Source organism: Xiphophorus couchianus, chromosome 14 (assembly GCF_001444195.1).
Source record: "Xiphophorus couchianus chromosome 14, X_couchianus-1.0, whole genome shotgun sequence".
Lineage (NCBI taxonomy): Eukaryota > Metazoa > Chordata > Actinopteri > Cyprinodontiformes > Poeciliidae > Xiphophorus > Xiphophorus couchianus.
Genome location: NC_040241.1, coordinates 10,198,364 through 10,222,021, shown reverse-complemented (window position 1 = coordinate 10,222,021; position 23,658 = coordinate 10,198,364). Strand labels below are relative to the sequence as shown.

General features: G+C 40.8%; 2 protein-coding genes across 2 annotated transcripts; both read left to right on the top strand.

Annotated features, from left to right (window-relative positions):
- Positions 1 to 958: 958 nt before the first annotated feature.
- On the top strand, positions 959 to 4,929 carry sat2a.1 (spermidine/spermine N1-acetyltransferase family member 2a, tandem duplicate 1). Its single transcript, XM_028037350.1, has 6 exons — positions 959 to 1,384; positions 1,646 to 1,697; positions 2,565 to 2,648; positions 3,829 to 3,930; positions 4,015 to 4,055; positions 4,144 to 4,929. The coding sequence occupies exons 1-6, from the start codon at positions 1,322 to 1,324 to the stop codon at positions 4,309 to 4,311; spliced, it is 510 nt and encodes a 169-aa protein (XP_027893151.1). The 5' UTR covers positions 959 to 1,321; the 3' UTR covers positions 4,312 to 4,929.
- A 6,134-nt stretch (positions 4,930 to 11,063) lies between these two features.
- On the top strand, positions 11,064 to 23,192 carry tnfsf12 (TNF superfamily member 12). Its single transcript, XM_028038848.1, has 6 exons — positions 11,064 to 11,808; positions 15,404 to 15,482; positions 17,170 to 17,226; positions 17,377 to 17,400; positions 17,509 to 17,636; positions 19,838 to 23,192. The coding sequence occupies exons 1-6, from the start codon at positions 11,575 to 11,577 to the stop codon at positions 20,096 to 20,098; spliced, it is 783 nt and encodes a 260-aa protein (XP_027894649.1). The 5' UTR covers positions 11,064 to 11,574; the 3' UTR covers positions 20,099 to 23,192.
- Positions 23,193 to 23,658: the final 466 nt, after the last annotated feature.

Below are 23,658 nucleotides of genomic sequence, written 5' to 3'. Positions count from 1 at the left end.
AAATTTCAAAATAAAAGCCTTCAATATTTTTAAATCAGGTAATTGCTCTTTTGAGCATTATATAACTGATTTTATCCAATCACTGTTATACATGGGATTAGTTTGCACCTTGGAAATGAAGCTTAACAAACATTTCAAAATTAAAGCCTTGAGAAATTTTACATTAGGTAATTGCTCTTTTGAGCAATAAATAACTGATTTAACCCAGTGACTATTAGACATGGGATTAGTTTGCACCTTGGAAATGAAGCTTAACAAACATTTCAAAATTAAAGCCTTGAGAAATTTTACATTAGGTAATTGCTCTTTTGAGCAATAAATAACTGATTTAACCCAGTGACTATTAGACATGGGATTAGTTTGGACCTTTGAAATTAAGCTTAACAAAAATTTCAAAATAAAAGCCTCATCATGCCTCTGAGGTTAGTGCACCGCCGCAGGCGGTGCAATAATATTATTCTGCATTATCTTTTTCTGTCAGGTTAGGGAACTTCCTTGCTGCGCAAGGCAGTTTATTAGCATTAGCATTTTAGCTTATATAAGCTATTAGCTATTTATTTGACTTATTAGCCATGTTTAGTCTACTGAATGGAGTAATACCATTATAGAAAACATCCTAGTGATGTCCCACATGCTAGTGACAGCAATGATGCTAACATTAGCATTTTTGCTAATTTTAGCTGATACACTTACTTTATCATACTAAATGGTGCAAATCCATGTTAGTAAACATTCTTGTCAATCTCCACATGCTACTGATTACGTTGCAGCTTTCTTTAGCATCGATGCTAATTTCTAGCATCAGAACGCTGGGTCCAAACCGACGGGCACACTTTGGCAGGCCCCGGTTAAATTTCTTCAGGAATTTTCTAGTTATTATTATTATTATTGTTATTATTATTATTATTGTTATTATATTGCCCTTTAAACCATTTCCTTTACTATTTCACAGTAAAGGGGGAAAAATTCACAGTAATAGTGAATAACCTCCTGATAATAAAGGTTCAAGCAGGAGCAGGGACTCACTGCGTGTTGTTTCGGACTATGCTTCATTAATATAAAAGAAGAAGAAGAAAAAATCTAGTTCTGATGAGGTACGAGCATCTTTTAGTGTGAAAGCGGGGGCTGCTTCTTCCTCCAGCCCCTTCCATCTTCCTGGGGGGCGGGGAGGCCGCTATCGGTTCGGTCTCCAGCCTGCCTACGGAGGTCGAGCGGTGGGCTGCGGGTCAAAGTCAAACTCTTCCCAGTTAAACCCCGTCTGAGCAGCAGCAGCAGCAGCAGCAGCAGCAGCAGCAGCAGCTCCGCGCATCCATCTGCGGACATGGACTTCTCCATCAGAGCGGCGAACGTGGAGGACTGCAAGGACATCGCGCGGATGATCAGGGTGAGCGAGACACGTGCGGACGGAGCGGCGTAATTACTCCTGCTTACGTCAGGAGATTTTTTTTTTTTTGCAAACCAGCCGTTGATATTGTTTTATTAAGCTTGTAAATGCTTCTTTTTTTTTTTTTCTTTTTCCTGGATGTGACCACAGCTGGTTGGAGCTCTGGGGTTTTGTTGCCAACAGGCTTCATGTGAGCGGAAAGACCTGAAAAGACACGTATGATGATGTCAACTGATGTAAACATTTGTTTCCCCTTCCCAGGAGCTGGCAGAGTACGAGAAGGTGGCTGATCAGGTTAAAGTCACACAGAAAGGTAATTATATTGGCTGGCTCACTGCGACAGCCATCTTTTTATGTAATTGGTGTATGAAAGATTGTCCCGGGTGGTACCAGTTTACCGAGCTTCACTAAATCAAAAATAATTTAATTCTGAAAACCTTTTTTTAAGAAAAGACTCCTATGAATGTCTAATTATCCACCAATAAGAGGAGAATACATCAAAAATAATAATGAAAGTAATCAAAATAAGAAAATTAATCATCCAGATACTGAGATTGTTTGCTGTCAGAGGTCACATGGTGTTTCTCCAGCTGATGGAGATGAGTAAACTGTCTGATATCAATATTAATGTGGATTAACAGGCAGCTGGAGTATTTAGCAGCGAAGGAAATGACTGATGGAAAGCCATAAAGCTGATCTGTTATAATCCCATCATCAATATTCATGAACTCTATTTAAACAGAAGCGGTATCTGAACAGTGCATTCGTGTCACTTTAACTGTTTTCCTCGTTGGTCCTGTTACAAGCATAAAAACCTGAAAAGTATGGAGTGCATTTTTGTTCAGTGGCTTCTGAAGGGAGTGACTGTGTTTTGAGTATGTTTAAGGAAATCGTAGTAAAGGGAGCTAAATGAAAATACATGCTAATTTAAAAAAACAACAACAGGAAAGTCAGTTATAATTTTCCTTCTATTTCATAAGTTACATACGAAGTTTCTGACTGCAACGTGACAAAATGTATAAACGGCATGAACAAGTTTTCAAGGTGTTGCGTCCTCTTTTGTTTCCCAGCGACAGCATTCAGATTTAAAATCGCAGCGAAAAGCAGAATTTAACGCCCTTCGTTTGGAGAAATCGCAGATTTCTCACATTCAGGCTTCTCTCTGTCAATGTTTTCCCAGACTTGGAGCAAGACGGATTCTCCAAGAATCCGTTCTTTCACGGCATCGTTGCCGAGGTGCCGGAACAGCACAGAACCAAAGAAGGTGAGAACAAGTGTCCTCTAATTGCAGAGCCTCATTGTCTAAGTGGAAGTGATATGGGAGCGTGACGGGGAGGTTTGTGTCATTTCTCGGCGCTCTTAATGTAAGTGTTTAGCTTGTTAGTAGTCACATGTTGCCTAATGTAGCAGGACGCTGCTACATTGTGTTCTCTCCCTTTATTCACCTCTTACGTAATAAAGTTGATACTCTGCTTCCTCTGTGTGCAGTAATGAGCTCATTAGTACATGCTCCGCTGCTCAGCTCGACCTTTTTCCATGCAGTCGTCACCGATCACCCTCTGCTGGACTCGGATGTCTGACTGCACAGTCAGGAGGGGCGGCATGCTTCCGCGTTAGATACTCCAAGACTCTAACACAGATACTGTTGCACACATGTACAGTCATGGGAAGAAGAAAGTACACCCTCTGTTTGATTCTGACGTTTTAACGTGTGAAGGATTTACACCAGGGATGTTCAAAATGCGGCCCGGGAGCCGTTTGTGGACACACTTTGTCCACTGACCACAATTGAAGAGCGGTACATGTTTGGTCCAAGGCAGAAAACGTTTTACTGAAAAAGTCTTTTCAGAAGGAAAATTTCATAGGTTCAACACAAAGCATTCATATTTGCTTTCTTGTTTTTTTTTTTTAAATTTTATTTTTTGTTGCATTTTATTGATTTATAAAACTAATACAAACTAAATACTGCAAAAGTTTTTGAAGAAGCTATTTTCTGAAAAATAGCGACTCAGATCCTGTTATAGCTGCTAAATAGACAAGATAAATATGTCTAGACGTGTAATCTAGACATAGCAGATTATACTACGTCATTAAAATGATTTTATGTCCTTATTAAACAGAGATGACGCCAAAATGTAAATGTTTGTAAAAAAAAACAACTTAATATCCCCCTCCCACCCCCCAAAACACCAGACATGTACTAAACCCTATTGAAAGTGTAAGTGCTGTTTTTGGTAATTTGCAGTGTTGTTGAATTTTTCATGTAAATCTCAAGAAATCTTATTATTAGGACAGCTGGAAGCAGAAAGGGATTGATATAAAGCTCAATATTGGGGGTTTGGTTAATTAAGAATAAGGGAAAATAAGTGCCAAAAACTCAGAGAGCAGAGTTTGAATGTAAAGAAATCCCTGAACACGTCTAACGGTCACCGTTTCGCTTTCAGGACATACGAAGATTGGCTATGCACTTTACTTCTACTCCTACAGCTCCTGTGCAGGAAGATCCATTTACATGGAGGACTTGTACGTGATGCCAGAATTTCGAGGTAAATCATTTTCTTCATTGATTGTTGTTGTTAATATAACAATGTGCATCAATGTATCTTAATTTTTAATCTCTGTCCTTTAAGGGAAGGGAATTGGAAAAGCACTTATGAGCAAGGTAGCACAGGTGAGCAACATCAGCGCATCGTTAAAAAAATAAACATGTAAAAGAAGAAAGTGCTAATGTTTACCTAATGTCTTTTGGTGGCCTACAGCTGGGTCTGGCCGCTGGATGCAACCAGCTCAACTTCACGGTTCTGGACTGGAACAAGTCATCTGTGGACTTTTACCTGAGCCAGGGCTGCGTCGATGTCACGGATAAAATAGGCTACCACTGCATGCGCTGCGAGGGTGAGGCACTGGAGCACCTGGCACAACCGTAACCCGACGCTGCGACTTTTGAAACCCTTGAAGTCGGTCCAGGCAACGCAGAGCTCCACTTTACGGCCCATTGTTTAAAACGTCATGATGGTTTGTAAATCAGTGGCTTTTTCTTGCCAAACCTTTTGCACCTTAAGTCATTAATTATTTATCCGACGGACCTTAAAGCCATTTTAGGGCTCGATTTACCCATGACAATTATGCAAAAATGTCCAAATGAAGTTTTTTCATTATTTTGTATCGATAACAAGAAAAATCAGGGTAGCCTTTTTAAAATTTCACTCCACAACTATATTTTTATGGTAGTTTTTGGTAGAAAATCTGTGTTTTTAATCAAGCTCCACATTATATCCTCTTAAAGCTACACAGCAATATTTGGAAGATATTGGCAGAATGAACCATCATAAACCAATACAACAGATTTGATGTCAAATCAGTTTTACTCAAAAGTGTGGGAGAACGTTTATATGCACAAAAATCCAGGTTTCTAGATGCAGAAATCACATTTAATGTCACGGGAAGAAAAGGCAACACTTTCTTTGACGGGGTGTGCATAAGATTGACATGTTCATAAACATGATATAACATCTGTTATGAACATGAAGGAGCCTTCATGAATGCTTATGACTGTTGTCATGTAGTGTCAATTGGTAAATAATAATTAAATAATTAATAAATAATTAAAGTTTTAATACAACTTTTAAAGCAACTTTGCATTAAAAGTGTCATTATTTGCCAAATGACACTTCATGACAACAGTCATAAGCATTCATGAAGGCTCCTTCATGTTCATAACAGGTGTTATGTCATGTTTATGACAGCGCCATGTCAGTCTAATGCACACCCCGTCAAATATAGTGTTACGGAAAAAGGTATCCTTGTCCTTGAGTACAGTGATGGAGAATAAAAACTAAGTACACCCCTGTTGATTTAATAGCACCCATTTATGTGGGGTGTACCGCATTTTCCGGACTATAGAGCCTCGCTGTAAGCCGCATCTACAATGTTCTTTTTTTATTTAAAAAAACCTGGAAACTACATATATAGGCCTCACCTGGAACCAATGATTCACGTCCTGCTAAAGAGCCCCCTGGTGGTTGAAGAAAAATCCTCAGAAAAGCCTCACCGGGCTAAAAGCCGGATGGTTCGAAGCGTGGGGAAAAATGTAGTGGCTTATAATCTGAAAAATACGATACTTAGTTTTTCATGACTGTATTGAAGGTCTCTGATTTTTTTTATTTTTTTCTCCGCCTGACAAGCTAGTGGATTTAACATCAGCTTACTAGCCAATTGCATCTCGCCTCCTCCTTGTATGCAGACTGTGCTAATAAAAATTAATTTAACTAAAAATCCAGGCGCATTCAACACATCCTGAAAGAGATTTTATCCTTCGCTGTTGTGCCAACATCTGGATTCATCAGAATAAACCTAAAGCCCCGTGCTTTAGAAATGTACTCGTGCTGATTGGGATTATTTTTAGAACAAACAATTTAGCACCGCATTACTTATTAAAATGATTAAATCATGCATGAATATAAAAGCACAAAGACTTTGTAGAGAGCCACTGCTCAGTTTGTCAAACACTCAAACGAGAGAATCGAGCATTTTAGAAATAAAAAAAAACCTCCTCTAAAATAACTGAGCTGCGTTTTTATGTGTTAATAGACCCTGAAGTCATTATGGTGAACCGTTACTGCCATTTCCTCGGTTGAACTCCTTACTAGTTGCCCACTGCTGTCGTTGTGGGCCGGTAATTGGCAATGTTGGTGTTCATAGTTGTCGCTTGGCAGCAGAGCTTCTGGAAAACCCTCACCTGAAGGGCAAAACAACAGCCATCCTCTCAAAATTCAGCTTTCAGATCCACTAATCAACACAAACAGACGTCTGGAGGGAGTTTTTAAAGGACTCCTGTGGAAAAAGAAACTCGCCGTTTAGTGTAAATACAGGTTATGTTTTTTTATTGTTTAGGCTTTTATTTTGTATTAGAATTTTTTGATAAAGTGTTTTTATTGGTACAGTTTTATGCCATGAAGCTTGTTTACTGAGTTTATGGTTTGCTGCTAATGTTAGCTCCTTTAATCTTTTACTCGTTTACGTGTTGGTGATTGAAAAAGCACGCGGTGGTTTTAGGGCATGACACTAATGTGCCAGATCAAAGCTACCGTAAAGGCCCATGTGAATAACACGTATGTGTTGGAGACACACCCAACATTTACCGGCTAAAGTGAGACCTGGCAAAGGTGAAGGTGCTTAATTGGCACACCTGGTGAAGATTTTTAATGGCCGCAATGCTAAAATTCACATAATGGCAGAGACTTTGTATAATTATAATAAAAGGCAAAAGTGAGATAACCGTAGCTGATACTGACATCAAAATTTTCAGTAATATTAACTTAGTTATGTGGTTTTTTTGGCTATCTTGTACCCCTGATCTAGATTAAATGTACTTTTAAAAACTGTCATCCTGAAACATGAGAAATTTAAATATGAGGAAATATTTAATTTCCCTTTGGGATCAATCAGTGGTTTTCGAATTCTCTGAATGCCGAACTGGAGCTCTGGGAAAGACGCAGCCTCTTCCAGCGATCCAGAGTCTTCAGTGTTTGTAGATTGTCTTGATATCTCAGTTTTCCTTGCGACGTCAAGGAAAACCGAGATGAAAGGCGTCTCGACTTTGATGCAGGTGGAAACTTTTCCTTCCTGCAGTTTTTCCTGCTGTGCACAAACTCTCCGTCGTTGGCTGCCGTCATAAAGCGATTACTTTGCCGACCGAAGACGGTCAAATGCCTGAAAACTATGACTACGCGGGTATTAAGCTCTGGCTGACAGCTAAAGTTTTCCATCCTGCCTTTGCTGTAGTTCGACTCGGTTCTGATTGGATAAAACCCGAGCGAGATCAGAGGCTTTTTTTTTAATTAGGCTTTCTGAAGGAGCACTGAACCTCCTCCTGTCCGTCGGCTGGCCAAAAGAAGGCTGTTTCACGCTTCCATTGCTCACCGCACTAATTTGGCTGCTTGGCAGTATTTCCAATCATAAAAATGTTGTTTAGTTATGTTGTCCAAACTAGACCACCCATCGGTCTTATTAACATAGATTTGGTTTTATAGTATTCTAATCCTGTGAATAACTCTTACTAATCAAGGTGGGATTTGGGGAGCGGAAATAGGATCCTAATTCCTAAAGAGGTGTGTATGTCTTACGTATGTCTTAACGTGTCTGTTGCTAAGCCAGCGGATGATGAGTCTACTGTTTGACCGCAGTTGATACTGTGTGCTCACTCCGTCGTGTTCTTTGTGCACTGAAGGAATCGTTTAGAGCGCAAAGCTTCTCCTATGCAGCCAAACTCGGAGTGCAGCTTTCAGAGAAATGGATGAAGCCCAAATTCAAACCAAAACAATCCACTCAGTGGAATTTGGAGTGGGGGGGATAGAAAAAAAACCCATAAAGCTTGAAAAGTGGGCTGGTTGCACAACTTTAAGCTTGTCATGCTTAAATGAAAGTGGCATTATTCTGGTCTGAACCACCAGTTTTTCTCTTGGTATTTTTTTTTGTACGGTCTTCTGCAGTTTTATGAAAATATGCTAAGTTTTATTTGCATTGTTTCTGTTCCACTCAGACAAGTAAAAACCACTGACCCTTCTTTGCAACGTTTGCATTTTGGCATGGAAATGTATCCAGGAATGCATTTCATAGGCCATTATTCTGCTGCTGCAAACTGCAAGGCGCAAAGACTGAGGGAGCACGAGAAATTTTGATTCTTTTATAGCGTGCAACTTCCCGTCAACGTGAGTCCGCGAGTGCAAGTCATACAAATACATGTAAAAAAATATCTATAAAAAATCCAACCCAATTTAAAAATCACTGTTTCTTCCTAACACACCTGCAATAAATCACCAAGGTGGAACGTTACCGGTGTTTGTTCAGGTTTACGTCGTGTAGCTGTGTGTTTGAGTAACAACTATGCAGTGTACCTGTCAGAATAAGTGGATGAAACATCCATGTTTGTGTGTTTCGGCGTTCAGAAAGGACGCCGGCGCGTTGTGTACCCGCTCCACATTCGGTGTCGAAGTGTCCTCTACATGTGATTTACTGCGTGCAAAATCATTTTAACATGCATTTGATTTAATAATAGGTTAAAGGGAGGCTTGGTGGGAAAGTGTGTCTAAAGCTGACACTGTGGCGTTCAGGCTTGAACTGAGTCTTGCCTGGGTTTTTGTTTTGAGATGCGTCCTGGTGTGAAACACAGAGCATAAAAAAACTGAGCATACATATATATATATTCCCCTGGAACCATCAAACTGTTGTGATTTTACAAAAACACTACACTGTATTCAGTTATGTGACTGTACAAGAAAAGAAAATGTTTGTTTTAGAAGTATTTAGCAGGCTTTGCGTGATGAACGGGTCTTGTAATCGGTCTGTTTTTATTTCCTGCGTGTGTTGGACGTCTCTGCTCAGTGATGAAAAAGAAATAAAAACATACACACAGCACCTCAGGATGTGTACGTTTATACTTGCTCACTTTGTGGGTTTTTTTTTTTTTTTGAGTAGGGGATTTTCTCATTTTGAGAAAAAATAATAATAACAAAAAAAAGTCCAGTAAATGAAGAAAGTATATCTTAAATAAAAATGGAGTCACATTCGACCCATAGAGGGCACACTAACACCATCAGTTCCTTTAAACCTCATGTTGCGTTACAGAGCTTTGATTGCCAAGATTATTAGTTTGCATACAGGAATGTTAATATTATTTTTATCACGGCGTCATAATTTGAAAACTTTAGAAAAAATCTGTTTGAGATCAATTTGAATTCAGTTATTCAGTGTGGGAATAAATGTTTACAAAGGATTTTTAACACAATTTTGTTTACACTTTTTGGCACTTAACACAATTTCTGTGCGACACACTATGGTTACTTTATACTTTAGTCATGTGACATGATTTGGTTTTTTATTAAATCTTAATTTGTAGTCAGTGATCTTTTGTTTTCCTGAGATTTAAATGTAATGTGACAGACACATTCTTCAAAATGGGAAAGTTAAAAAAAGGAACCTGCCAGTTAAATGAAGCAAACGGATGCTGATCTTTATAGGTCAAGAAGTGGCTACAAGAAAAAACGTAAACTACGTTCACACAGCAGGCAAATGCGACCCATGTCCAACTTTGAACAACCTAACTCCTTTTTTATTTTTTTACCTCACCCCAATAAATCCTATTTGGGCCACTTCTAGATGGGGTAGTAACTTGAATATGTGCCCAATAGTTTCCAAATCATCTGCAGTCTGAACAGTGTATCGTTGACGTAAGACGTGCGTCATAATTCTGAAACAGGAGAAGCCAGATGCTGTAAATCCAGGTGTGAACAATGGCAAAACCAAACGGTGCCGACACTTAGCTACTTTTTTTCTTAGCGTCGTTCGCCTGGTTCAGATATTGTGACGATGCTGTTGGCTCCCGCTGCTCAACAACTGTTACAGTTGACCTGTAGGCAGCAGCTGTGCACATGCGTGTCACTTTGGAGTAGCAAACCGAAGCTTGATTTAGTTAGCACTGTGAAAGGCCTCGCAAGAAAAGTGGGATGTAAGACAAAAAAAACAAATCGGAACTGAGCATCAGGATTTGCTGTTTTAATGAAGCTTAATTACCTAAACCGGCTCATAATTGAAACATTCAAAACTACTTGAATTGTGATAAACATGGCCGACCCAGGTTTATCTCACAAGTTAGAAAACTTCAGACGCTCAAAGAGCGGTTTCTTGGGATCATGGCAGGAAAACCACATAGCGTGTGGATCGACTGGGACTAAAACTGGAACAGAGGGCTTCAGTCTGTAACCCTAAGGTGGACCTTCTCGGCAACTACTTTCAGGTAGGTCAGGACGAAGATGTGGGGGAAAACAACTCATTTCCACGGTGGAGGATCTGTGATGCTGTGGGGCTGTTTCTTTTCCAAACACCCTGGGAGCCCTGTCAGAGTCCTTGTCGTTTGAAATCCCTAGAACAGCAAGTTTATCTGAATGAAAATCTAGCGCCATCATTAGACATTTTATTTAATCTGTTTGTGTTTTCCACTGGGGTATTGAAATTATTAACAGGATATTTATAATAAAGTCCATTTTAAGTTTCGATTGCAGTTTGCCAGAGGCATCGTATATGTGGAGGAAAACATGCTGTGCACCATCCCCACTGTGAAACACGGTGGTGGCAGTATTATGATGCGCGAGAGGGGAGCTAAAATACAGGAAAATCTTGTGAAAAGCTTTTTTTTTAAAAGGAATTTGCACAAATGCAAATTAGACTTGTAGCTAAAACGAGTCTTGTTAGCTGTAGGTAGTTAAAAGACTTACATTAGCTAATTGGAACTTTTTATTTTTCTGTCTCAGAAAGTCCCAGCAAAAAAAAAAAAAAAAAAAGAATGTTTTGGTTATAATGTCACAAAACGTGGAAAACCTGAGGAGGTGTGGATACTTTTTGCATTTGTTTATTGTTGCATCTTCACCACCTCCTGAAACACAACTCAATGTTGGGACTTGGATTAAAAAATATACACATATATTTTAAAAGCATCTAAAACATTCAGGTACATTTATTTACTTTTTGTTTGCGTCCCTCGTATAAGTTTTATCTTTCATGACTTTTTTCACCTGTTGATAAAGTGCAGACGAACTAAAAAAAAACCTCCACAGAGTGCCTCTACAGCCGCCTGGTGGCCACAAGCGGTACTGTTGCCGACACGACTGGCACACATAAATAAGGCAAGTCCCTTGATGAAAGTGATTTGACGGGCAGCAGAAGCTCCGGTGCGCCTTCTGTGCGTTTTCTTTACCCGCACGCCTTTGATGGTGTCACGCAAACCCCCCACGGTGTGTGCGTGCTCAGTCCGTCTGGCTGTCTGTCTGTCTAATAAGACTGACCCCCCAGCAAGCGGTTTAAAGGGAACACAAGAGCGCTGAGTCAACGAATCGCAAGCAGAAGGATGCAACAGTTGATGTGCGCATAAATGTGCAGAGTTTTTCTCGCGTTTGGAGACGCTCTGCTCACAAGGAGGATGGTGGCCGTGATCCATCAGGGGAAACGGCTCCAATCTTAGATTGCTTTAAAAAAAAAGAAGAAGAAGAAATTAAGAAAACTGCATATTTGTTCCTCCACAAGGCAGTGACAAAAAAAAAGAGAGCAAGCGCTGCTCTCTCTACAAATAAATGGGACGTTTTGGACTGAAACACATTCGAGTGGACTTTCGCGCTCTGCTGGAATGGAGTTAATGCATGAATTTCAGATGGTCTGCGGCGGCGAGTGAGCGATCTGCCGAGCGGAGTGCAGCAAACATGCAGCGGATTCTGCAGAGGAGGCGAGTGCGCAAGCTGCGAGTCGTCTGGGCTTCCCTGGCCCTGGTGGCTCTGTCTCTGGCCGCCTGCAGCGCGCTGTTCACGGCGTGGACCTGGCGACAGACGCGGGACCTGTCCCAGTCCTTCCAGATCCTGCAGGATCGACTCGAGCAGGTTCGGTGTCTCACTTTTGAAAGTAAACCAGGCAGCGCCGCGCGTGCATGCAGGCGTTTGCGCTTTTGCAAAGCGATGATATTCACTCGGCTGCAACTTTGACAGGCATTTTGCGGGTTTGTGTAAGATCTTTCTTGGCTGCACCTATATGGCTAAACGCAAATCACACACTTAACTCCAGCGTCTTCCTACTCTTGTTGCTGATTTGTGTCTGATTTGATCGCGTAGTGCTTCCCAGAGTTGGATTAAAGCGTGAGCAACACACAAATATACCAGCGGGGTGTCACAGAAGTCAGGTTTATAAATGCCTTCACTTCATATGCTTCACCTGAACTTAACTGAGTTAATATTCTTTGAGTGCAAACGGCGATATCATAAAAATGTAAAACACAAAAATGGGGGAAGACTGATGACTTGTCCAGCTGGAAGTCATCGACACCCTCACGAAGTAGGGCAAGGCAACCAAGGTCATTGCTGAAAAACAAAACAAAAACTGGCAGCTGAGACGTTTAGTGGAAGGACAAAGTGTGACAAGTGGGATAATCGCATCTTCCAGAGAGGATTGCGAGCCAAATTCCAGTGGGGGTAGATGCACCAAATGGGGAGTAGTCTGTCCAAGAATATTATTGGAAAGTTGAGTGGAAGGGAAATGTTGTGATAGGACTGCAGCCTGGAGAGGATTGTCACAATCAAACCGTTGATTGTGAAGGGTTTGGACGCTGACCTTAACAACTGGACAGCGTCCAAGGTGTCTTACTTTGGCTAGAAAAAAAAAGAAGGCTTCTGTTCTGTGCTGTTTCCAGAGTCAAGCCAATTTCACTTTTCATCTGGAAATCTAGATCCGAAAGTCTGGAAGAAGAGAAAGGCACAATGTGCCTAATATAATAATAATAATTTTAAAAAAAATAAATAAATTTTATCTAATATTCTTATGAAGATGCACCTGCATAGCACACAAATTCTAGAATATGCTGTTGTGGTGGTGAGCGATGGCAGACCGACGGTTCCCCAGATTAGATCCAGTTTCCGTCCAGAAACCACAGCAGTTAATACAGAATCTGCTCATTTTCTTTTTATTATTTCACCCCCTCCTTCCTCCCGCCCCCCACCGACTTGTTTAATCGCCCCGGTGCCAGTTACGCTCTAGTTTTATCTCAATTTACTGGAAAGCCTCAGCTATTTGGCAAATGAGCAGAGATGCCGCCGCTGACTGGCTGGCTGGCTGCGCGCGCAGCCAGGCTTCAGGCGCTGAACGGGACGAGGCGCAGCAAGTGTAAGTCATCCGCAGCCCGCGTGGAAACTCCTCGTGCAGCGTGGGTCAGCGTGAGCCGATATTTGAGGTACACTTGCAGAAACAGCAAGAAATATGTAATTTAAAAAAAAAAAAATTTTTTTTCGCTCTCTTTGTTGTGTGCAACACAATTTATTGGCGAAAACCCGAGCCAGAACCGGAGCCGATGATAAATTCTTCTGGTTTCGAGTTCAGAGCTTTTTACAAAACCGCTGGATTTCATATCAGAGGGTGGGGGGTGTGAAATTGACTATGTAGCTTGTTTACTAAACCTGCACAGTCACACACACACACACACACACACACAGATTGGACACGTGGAGTGTTGATGCTGGAGCCCTTCCCCATGGGGCCCCATTCTGTCCGTTAGACAGCTTGCCAACTCCAGATGAGAGCCAGCGAGCGTCTGGAGCGAGAAGTGTGACTCTCTGCCTCCATTTCAACAGTAGCAGTAAATTTAAACACTCGTTTCTATCCCCCCCCTCTTCCCCTCTGGAGCAGCTCCTCAACGTCTCTGCTGTGGGGGCCTCCTCCGAGGCTCCAGCGGGGGCCTCAGTCGAGGATTTAAAAAGTCTGCTGGCTTGGAAATCATTTTCTTCCAGACATTTGAGGAATGTAAAGGAGTGAAAACACGCGTTAGGTGTCGCAATCATTCCTCGAGGAAGTGGGCGCTGTAAAGCAAAGGTGGCAAGAGCCGAGGCATTTCTCTGGCAGGGACGCGCTCTTAAAGGGCCAGTTCACGATTTTCAACGTGCTGTTCTGTTATTAGACTGTAAGCAGTCAGTATTTATTTATGTGTTGTTTTTTTTTTTACCTGCGCTATTGTTGTCTTCTTATGGCACAAATCCAGATTAGTTGGAACTGGAGGATGTGTTTGCAAAATTTATGTCGAAACAAATAATTTTATGTGATAGAACTTAAACTGGACTTTGAGATCATAAAAGGGGGTTAAATATGAAGAGGTTTAATGCATTTAAAAAATGATTAATACTGAATTTGCGGGGGCTAGGAGAGGTCTGTGCTAAGCTATCAAAGCAACTGAATTTTGCAAGAAGTTTTCATACCAGACCTAAATTTCAAATGTGAAACCAAAGCGAACTAACAGTATACTAAAACAACTCCAGTTTAAAAAAGACTACATATTTCAAAAGTTTTTAAAATTTTTTTTAGCAACTCCTGGTTCTTTACACTGCTGGGTCAATAACACCAAAGAAAAATAAACTAAGTGAGCGTAATAACAATTGTAGACGTTAAAAGAGCTTATGTTTACTGACATCAACTTTGGCTATAGGGCTAACAAACATTTATACTAGTGTTTTAAATCAGTTGATTTTTGGCATACAGTGTACCTTTGGCTATTCGTGGTTCGGTATTTGTGTATTCGCCGGCCGTTTTGTGGATCGAGGTACCACAATGTTTGTGGAAAATTTGCCTGTTTGTGATTTTTTTGTTGTTGTTGAAGATGTCCAAATTATTCAATTGGAAATGTAGCTGGAGGGGCTGAAATGCATAACAATAATGCTGCTTAACACACTACTGGCTGGCGTTTGTTGGAGTCAGTCATTTTTCCTTGGTGCTGATTGGCTCCATCTTCACCAGTGGTAAGAGAGCGGAGTGTGTGCTGGTTGGAAAACCAGTAATATTTGGTAAGTGTTTGGTTGCAGCTACTATTAGATCATTAAAAGACTAAACAAATATATATTTATATTGTATGACTGTCTATCTCCACCAAAACTCAGAAGTGTTAATAAATACTTTATTATCTACGTTTTTTTTTAATGCACAGATGCTAAATTGAGTCTTCAGGATACAAACTTCAGTTTTTATACCTGGGATGATAGAAAATCAGATTCTAGATACAAACAGAACCCACCACTACTGTCTAACAAAAAAAAAAGGAAAAAATATTTATGGCAGTTTAATTAAATCAATTTTGCGACTTTTGTTACCAGAAAATCTCTTTGAAAGGAGGGAAACGTCTGCTTCTTTTCTCAGCACGTGTTTCATGCAGGAAGATCATTGGCGGCGCACCGCCTCCCACCTCCATTTCCTGTATCAGTAATCATCAGTTTCTGTGTAAAATAACAGAAATGCAGAGGCCTTGATGCTTTAGAGACTGAAAAACGTCAAGGCATTTAAAGGGCGCTCCGGCGAGCCTACCTGTTAGTCTCCAAATCTGGAGTATTAATACTGAATATCAATCCAGATTATGATGTTCTGAATTAAGGCTTTTACAGACTAATTGGAGACTATTTAATTGTGTTATTTCTCTGTTTTTATTTTTGTTTTTGTTTTTTTCGACAGGTCAACACGCAGAGGAAGGCAATTGTTCAGCTCATTCTGGAGAAGAGAGAGCTGCTGCTGGAGCGAGTGAAGCGAGACGGTAATACAAACCTGCCAGAGCTGCTTTGTCTCAACTCCGGCGCCCCCCCAACTTGAGCTTTTCAGTCGCTCCGATCGCCACAGACAGACACAACACACACATACCAGGCGAACTCACTTGTTTTTTTAGGAAGAGCATTTAACACAAACGGCCTGGACCCACACGCCACTTTGGTCAGGCCCTGCAGGCCGCATGAGCTACCGCTGCTAAAAGTTGACACAGGAAGAAGTAGGCAGCTGGATTACCCTCTCAGAAATTACAGGTCTGACCAGAGCGGTCTCGGAGCCCAGAAAACCAGCTGGCGAGGGGTGAGAGGGGCGGTGGTGGGGGGTGGAGAGAGAGGTCTCGCTGCACGCTTTTGGTTCAGTGAAATAGATTTCGCTTCCCCCCCCCCTCCTCTTTCTCCCTGAGCAAACGTCCAACGCAGCTATGATTTCGTTGTGAAAGCGGTGATATTTGATGAGCTTTCATTGCTGTATTTATAGCATCTGCTTGCATCACCATCATGGGACTGCTGTTTCTGTCCGAGAGTAAACTTTAGGTCTGTTTTTTTTTGTTTTTTTTTTTCTTTTGGGATTCTCTATCCAAATGTGACAAAACATTATTTGAAGAACAGCGTGTCCAGCTCAAATTTACCCTATGCGTGAGATGCTAGAGGTACCGTGCAGAATTTCATGGATATCAATAGGATGGGGGAGGAGGGGAATATATATATGCCCAAACAGCTTTTTCCAGTTTATGGAAACTTGACCGCAGCCGTCCAGCTTTTTTGGAAAGACACTGCTGTAATGTTCTCTCCTTGTGACTGACAGCGCAAGTCAGGGAAGCCTGGCCACCCTGCGGGCTTTATGCTCGCAAAATCCCAAAATCTTTCAGGGTCGCCCACCTGAGAGTTAATTTAGCAATGGGTTGCAGTATTTCTGAATAATGGCAGCAGTCAGGTGGGCTGGCTGCTCCCTCCTGAAACATAAACTACGTCTTCCAAACACTGCTCAGGTTGTATCAGTGTTTGAAATCCCCTCAGGCTAAAATAAACCTTCGCTGAGCAGCGAGAAGGCACGCTCTTCAGCTGTTGTTACTTTATTTGTCGTATTTGTCTGGAAATTCGGCCGTAGCTGTTGCTAAACTCTGTCCTTAATCTACTGTTTTGGGTCACGGAGCAGCCAAAGACCTTTTCGACTCTCTTTTTCCAGTGCTTCATTTTTCTCATTTAGCCTTCGAGCCCCTTAGCTGCGCCTCTGGATGCCTGTCTTTAATGCTTTCTTATTCACTTTTCCACTGTCCATCTTGTTTTTATTGCCTCCCCCCTTCACTCTCCCTCCAGACACACAAACCCCACCGTCCTCCATCCTTTCTCTCTGGTCTCTATCTTCGAGATGACTGCGACCAGCTGGCACTAAAATTAGCCCACAGCGGGCCTAAAAGGAAAATAAAAGAGACACGCACTTTTCTGACTTACAATAACAGTTTGAGGAAATATATCGAAAGACGTGAAAGGGAACCCTTAGGCCCATCTGCTAACCGCGTTAAAACCGGCCGGGCCGAATATAAACGGCACCAAATTAACCCACCGTATTATTAACGCGATACAGATGGTAGTGATTGTTTTATCAAAGAAAGAAGGAAACGTCAGCCGAAGTAATTTTCTGATTTCAAACTCACATTCTGCCTGTCTTTGTGTCTGAAGGGGGCTCGGTGCGAGGGAGAAACGGGAATGGAAGGAAAGCGGCGTCTCATTTCGAGAGTAAGTGGCTTGGCAGATCCCCTCTTACGGTCTCGTGTAGCATCTGCTGAAGTGGTTTTGAATCAAATACCCCTATACGGTTGCACTCGTAAAATCTTAATTGACTTTCCCCTTTTTCTGTCTCCATCATTGTCTCCGACTTTCCACCAGTAACCAAACTCTCCTCTCAGCAAGGTATGGGTCCTTGAGATGTTTTTATTAAAAAAATATATATATTAAAAAAAATGTTTCTTAACACTTTGCAAGCTAGCAAGAAAGGCCATTGATTTGTGTTGCTTTCAGTCGGAGAAGGGGGCGTGATAAAAGGCTGGGAGGAGAGGACGCTCAATATGAGTAAAGCTGTGAGGTACAACAAGGAGGAAGGCACCTTCACAGTGGAGAGAGCAGGAGTCTACTTCCTGTTCTGTCAGGTGAGCTTCACAAAGTCTGTAAACTGTAAATATCTTCTTCGTTTAAAACAGTATCAATACCTTTTAACGCGTTAACGTCTTGGCATTCTTTAGGTCAGTACCAAACTTGAAAAGGAGTAAATATTTGTAATAACTGAGCAGAGAAACATATTTTGGAGCCTTTCTGTCTGAGTAAAGCTCAGCTGCTCACTTGTGACCAATTTATGGTTATTAAGATTATTTGTGTGTCCAGTCTGAACAGTAAACTCGTTGGAAAGGCTGTGAACGGGACACTAAAAACATTTGTAATTGCTTCTGTTGTACACTCAAAGAAACCGTGATGTGGAGTGTTTTGGCGAATTATGGTTGGTAAATAGGAAAAGCATACAAGAACTCAAACTCTGGTTAAAATGCTATTTAATTGTTTAGCTTTTTTCCGTTTGTTCTTTATTTTGGACCAAATTTGCAGCAGAGTATCAGTAGGTTTCCGAGTATTTCTTTGAATCTGTTGATCGTTAAAGTTGGTACAAGACGTCCCGAAGGCAGGTACGGACTTATGCAGGGTTGGTACAAAATGTTCAGTGGCAGACAACTACTGTCTTTACCTCCCAAAATAGGCACCAGAAGACCAAACATGCAATCGTGTGAAACGGCGTACAGATAAAGTCATGTGATACCCCTCTAATCAGGATATAAAATACCTAAAGTTTGTGAGTTCACAATACAACTGAACTTTATCATATTAGGGTAAAACTAAGAATTTCAAACCATTTGGCTGAACCTTCAAAGTAGAGACACACTATACCTCAAGTTACAAATGTTATCAAAATATAGCAATTCCAAAAGACTACCTGGACTCGGTGTTTGTTTCATGAATTAATGCATATTGATTAAAAAAACTGGCCAGTTGGATTGGCTTTAACTGGCCTTACAGGCGGCACCGGATCTATGTATGCAGTGGTTCCGATGCTAAAGTTAGCTGACTCTGCTATAATAAAGAAAAGAGAAGACTTATAAAATTGTGACTTCATTGTAATCAAAATCAGCTCCGAAGTCCAATAAGGTCAACAAATCCAACTAATCAGTCACAGAAAATGACTTCAAGTTGTATCAAATCTGCCAAATCTCAGTGAAAAAACAGTTCAATCCAAGAACAGACGCTACATCCACAGGTAACAAATAATTACTGACCACAAATATAAATTAATTTTTTATTTTTATTTTTTTGAGAATTGAGAATCATGCGGCTACTGAGAGCTGTGGTGATTCACAATTGTTTAGTTTTTAAATCATGTAAACTGTAAAAGAAATGCAGGTTGAATTCCTGCAGCATGCTAACTTTGCTAACAGCACGTTTTTGTAGAAGACAAGAGGCACCCAAAAACAAACATGAAAGTGTATTCAGAGGAGATTCTTCCCCAAGCTCCTTCTTGATTTTATTTTGAAGCTTCAACCACATGGAACAGAAATTAAGAGCTGCTGTTGGCATGCTAATAACCGGGTTAGAAGGATTTTGGCTGCCTTTCAGAAAGATTAAAAACAGCAAAACAGAGATAAAAAAGTAACGTGCTCAGATTATGGTTATGTTTAACTGCCTAGCAGTGAAAGAGAATCGTTCAAACTTTTATGTCCGTTTCCTTTCTTTGGTTTCTTTTGATGCAAAAGAGAAGATGTATGGATTGAATCCCTGCCAAGAGCAGGCTCCTGACAGAATGCTCAGCTACAAATCAGCATCAGATTTCTGTTTTGATGGTAAAGACACTGACTTTCAGTGTTGATAGCGAAGGGTACAGCAAAGTAAGGGTCTGTCCTGGTGGACCCTTAGGTTATACTAAAGCGTTTATAGGAAATAGTTCAGATCTCGTCAACAGCAATTGTTGATCTTTAGACGTTCACTCCTGTATAAAACGTTTCTAATCACGCTTAATTAAGCTGTCAGGTGTTTTGACAGGTTATGAACATTCCCGCCAAGTGGACAATGGTAGTTAATTATCAACACTAAGCGAATAACAACCGAGCATCTGTCAAGAGTTCAGGATAATGTGCTTCATGTTGTTTAGTTATGACTTAAACATTTACAGAAAACTCAGTTAAAAAAACTTACTCAAAAGCTTGAGATTTGCGTGTTGTGATTAATATTCCTGATTATTCGTAGCACTATCTCTTCGTATTTTCGCAGAACTCTATTGTTAATGCACCCGCCGTCTTTCCGCCCTCCTCAGGTGTTGTTCAATGAACAGCAGTCTCAGTATGTGAAGCTGGACGTGGTGACCAACGGGCCCCGGCCCCAGAAGCTGCAGTGCATGGAGGGCTATGGGACCACGCCCTCCGCGGGGCCGCACTCCTTCCACTTCGTGAAGCCCTGCCAGGTGTCTGGCCTCCTGCGGCTGGAGAGGGGCACAGAACTCCAGGCCAAGACGGGCCCGTCCTTCAGCCTCCACCCGGTGGCCAATCACGTTTTTAGCATCTTCAAAGTCAACTGAGGATCGGCGCTCGTCTGATCTTAGTCGCAAACTATTCTCGTGTAACACAAATCCAGCAGGACTACTGCAGAATGTCATTGTTTGCATTGAAAATGGATAATATATATATATTTTTTTCTCCTACAAGGCCAAACAAAAGGCTACAGATATTTCCCACATGTGCTTATATGAGAGACAAAGCTGACATTTGTGGAAGCTGTAGAGGATTTTTCTTTTTTTTCCTCTGGACTGCAGCCTGTTTTGGAATTCAGTTTTGGATTAAAACCAAGACCTACAGTGAATGCAAAAAAAAAAAAAAAAAAAAAAAAATCCTTGATGAACTTCTGCCGAGAGAACAGATGTGACGGAGGCCGGTCTGTGGATTGAAGAGCTTCACAGAATAAGAAAATTCCTTGGAGGTCCATCTTAGCCCCCGTATAAGTGCGCCTGAACTTTCAGTAAGCTCACATTTAAGATGTGCACCTTCCACAGATTAGAGCACATCTGCGAGAGTCTGACTCTATAAAGGCTTTCTCCGGTTGGCATTGACTGTTTAAATAATGCTGCCTTTGTGTGAGTGCATGTGTGTGTGTGTGTGTGTGTGTGAATGAACCCTGATGAATCAAGAACTTCGTGCTGATTTTCTGATCTCGTCGATGCGAGGCCTCTGTGTGAAGTTGCTCTTTTTTTCAAATGTTTTGTATATAAGTCACTTATTTTACAGAATGTGCCTGAAGTCCTGAGTTGGCAGAGGAAAGGGGGAACATTTTTTAGAATAACGCGGATGTGAATTTCTTCTTGTATTTTTTTTTTTCTATGGAGAAATGATTGTATAGTTTAAAAGTCAAGGTTCAAAGCATTGCAAGCGAAGCATACCGCTGTATATTCTGCTTTATCTACCATTTTTTCTTTCAGGGTGTTCCTCCTCTGTTTGATGATGCAATGGCTATTACTCATACACTTTTTGTAACTTTTTATAAGCCAAGGCGGCGCTAAAAAAGACTGATTCAAGTAATGCAACTATGCAAGAGTCAAAATGTGTTCTGGCATTGAATTTCAGCACAAGTAGCTGTAAGAACTCTGTTGGCGGTTCCATAGAGATTCTCAAGTGTAGCCATCGAAATGTCAGGGTTTCTCGCAAGCAAAAACAGACATAACTATTTCATTGACATTTCAGGTTTGCATAATTATTTTTTATTATAAAATAAACACAATGAAGGGCTCACACAAGCGTAGATCAAGACGCTTTCGCTACAGTAGTTGGACACTATTGCATTTTTTTTATTAGCTTAGGAGTAACAATTATCTTAATATCTGTATTTAAATGCAAGACTTCACTGACTATCTTATTGATCGAAGTGCATTTATGTCACAGACTCCTCCCATAAACTTCTCTTTCTTTTTATTGGTCGATATGCAGCAGCCTGACGTCAGCCCATGAGGTTTATAAAGTTTATAAAGAACTAAAAGCACAGCTATTCATTTTCTAGCTTGCTAACGCATTACAGAATAGCTCTAAATGTTAGCACTAGCACAGTGTTGGCACAATCAGAAGCTACTTCAAGCTTTATGTCATGGTGTCAGTGGTGGTTTTTGGTATTTTCAATATGGTTTTCTGCCCAGGGCGGCATAGCACAAGGGAAACAGTTGTGTACTGATTCTTGTTAGCATGTTCAGTCAATGGAAATGGATCCTTGAGGCCTTTTTGGACTGCTGGTGACCCGGCACTGGTTGTGTTTCCATGGAGCAGAATGCTGGGGTAGGATCATCACTAGACCATGACAGGATTTATCCGACGGTGTCGGTCAAAATGACGGACATCGAGAAACTCTTACACAACATCTGCGGCTGAAGAACCAATTGCAGCAGACTCCTAATCAGTCCCGTCTGTCCAGCCCGAATGGGACTACAGCTCTTAGGGTTCCAGAGAGTGGGCTGAAATGGGCCATAAGGGCTAAGGCAAAGACGCAGAACCCAGATATGAATCCACGATGGGTCAGGTTGGGTCGGGTCAGGCCCTGCAGTGCAACAAGGCCTTCAGACATATCAGACCTTTTCTGTTTTCTTCTACAATGAACAGAAAATTGAGATTTACTTATTCTATATTTCAGATATGATACGTCATCAAAAGTAGTTCTATTTCATAAACGGGCTCAATAACGAGAGCGAGTTTGTCTTTGGGTGCGTGTGGATCATCAGAAGGAGGGAATCAACCCAGCTACCAATCATCCAAGAACCGCCACTGACTTGGAAAGTAAAAAAAAAAAAAGACTAGATGTTGTCTTCTTTGTGTTTGTGCAACTTAAGTTATGAACAGCTGTAATAGAGTTAAGTGTTTATGTCAGACTAAACAAAAATAACTAAAATTCTGCTTTTGTGGGTTTGAAAAAAATAAAAAAGGATAGCTTTGGCAAAAATGACAAAACTGAACCTTGAATGCGAGGTTTTATTTTTTACCATTGAGCAAAGACAATTCAAATATCTTCCTGCCGTAACCAGATTGCTTTTCTGTTACTTTTAAAAATATATATTTGAGTAAATGGAACTTCCTCCTGTGTCTCCTAAGCTGCGGCTTTGTGTAATATTCCCTGTTATATTTCAGGGTGTATTTCTAGCATTGGGATTCAGCACTCCCACTCTTGTTTATAAGGAGTTTTTGTGGCCGGACCGCATTGGTTTCTCCTCAGCACTTTACGGCAGCGATTGTTGTGTTCCTAATTGGACTCAAACGTTGATGTTTTCAAATGGAAATCTTTTTTAAATTTAGACAATAAATCCCTTGTGCTTCCTCTTCCTTTTTTTTTTTTTTTTTGTCGTCTGTGTAACCCCCACCTCCGCCCACACCCTCTCTACATCCATGTGGACATCATACTTCCCTGTCAGCATTCATCATAACACACGCACACACAGCAATGGTGATCTAAATTTTCACTTCCTAGATCTGAATCTGAACCACACAGTTGAGGAAAAACATGCCTTGTCCCTCCCCCATCTCCACACACAGTTTAACACAGATCTCTGCCTAGAATCCTTTTTTAAACTTTTTTTTTTCTTTTTCATTTAACACCCCTGAATGTCTTGTGAACAGATTTGTAAAATAAATGATGGATGCATGCCCTGTCTGAGCTCATTCCTTGTGAATGTTGAAGAAAAATTCCTTACTGTTCTTTTCTTCACCTGAAAATTTAAAAAAAAAAAAAGAAAAAATCAAGGTCAGATTTTTGGCAGTTGGATTTTGTCTGAAAGAACTCAACTTAGAAAGACTAGAAGACAATTTTTGTTCGTTCAGATTTAAGACACCTAAAAACTTCAGTAATTTAGGCCTTGATGAAGTATTTTAACACTTGTATGACATTTAACTTGAAAAACAACTTCCCTAGAAGGCAGTATTGTTGCATAACCCATGAAACGTTGCTAAAGCGCCTTTTGTTTCAATTTCAGCATACAATCTTATTTGTGTCAACGTCACACATTTTTACTATGCAAAATTTACCCATCCTGTCCGAAATTCTCCAAAATTTCTCTCAATTAGCTATTGTTTTGGTGATTTGGATATATTGGTTTGGAGTGTTTTAACAATA

Bases quoted from the DNA above. Each gene is read 5' to 3' on its own strand.
- tnfsf12 (XM_028038848.1), top strand. From the start codon at position 11,575: ATGAATTTCAGATGGTCTGCGGCGGCGAGTGAGCGATCTGCCGAGCGG. The intron at 15,483-17,169 runs GTAATACAAACC...TTGTGTCTGAAG, and splicing joins GGAGCGAGTGAAGCGAGACG to GGGGCTCGGTGCGAGGGAGA. The intron at 17,401-17,508 runs GTATGGGTCCTT...TGTTGCTTTCAG, and splicing joins CAAACTCTCCTCTCAGCAAG to TCGGAGAAGGGGGCGTGATA.
- sat2a.1 (XM_028037350.1), top strand. From the start codon at position 1,322: ATGGACTTCTCCATCAGAGCGGCGAACGTGGAGGACTGCAAGGACATC. The intron at 2,649-3,828 runs GTGAGAACAAGT...TTTCGCTTTCAG, and splicing joins ACAGCACAGAACCAAAGAAG to GACATACGAAGATTGGCTAT. The intron at 4,056-4,143 runs GTGAGCAACATC...GGTGGCCTACAG, and splicing joins TTATGAGCAAGGTAGCACAG to CTGGGTCTGGCCGCTGGATG.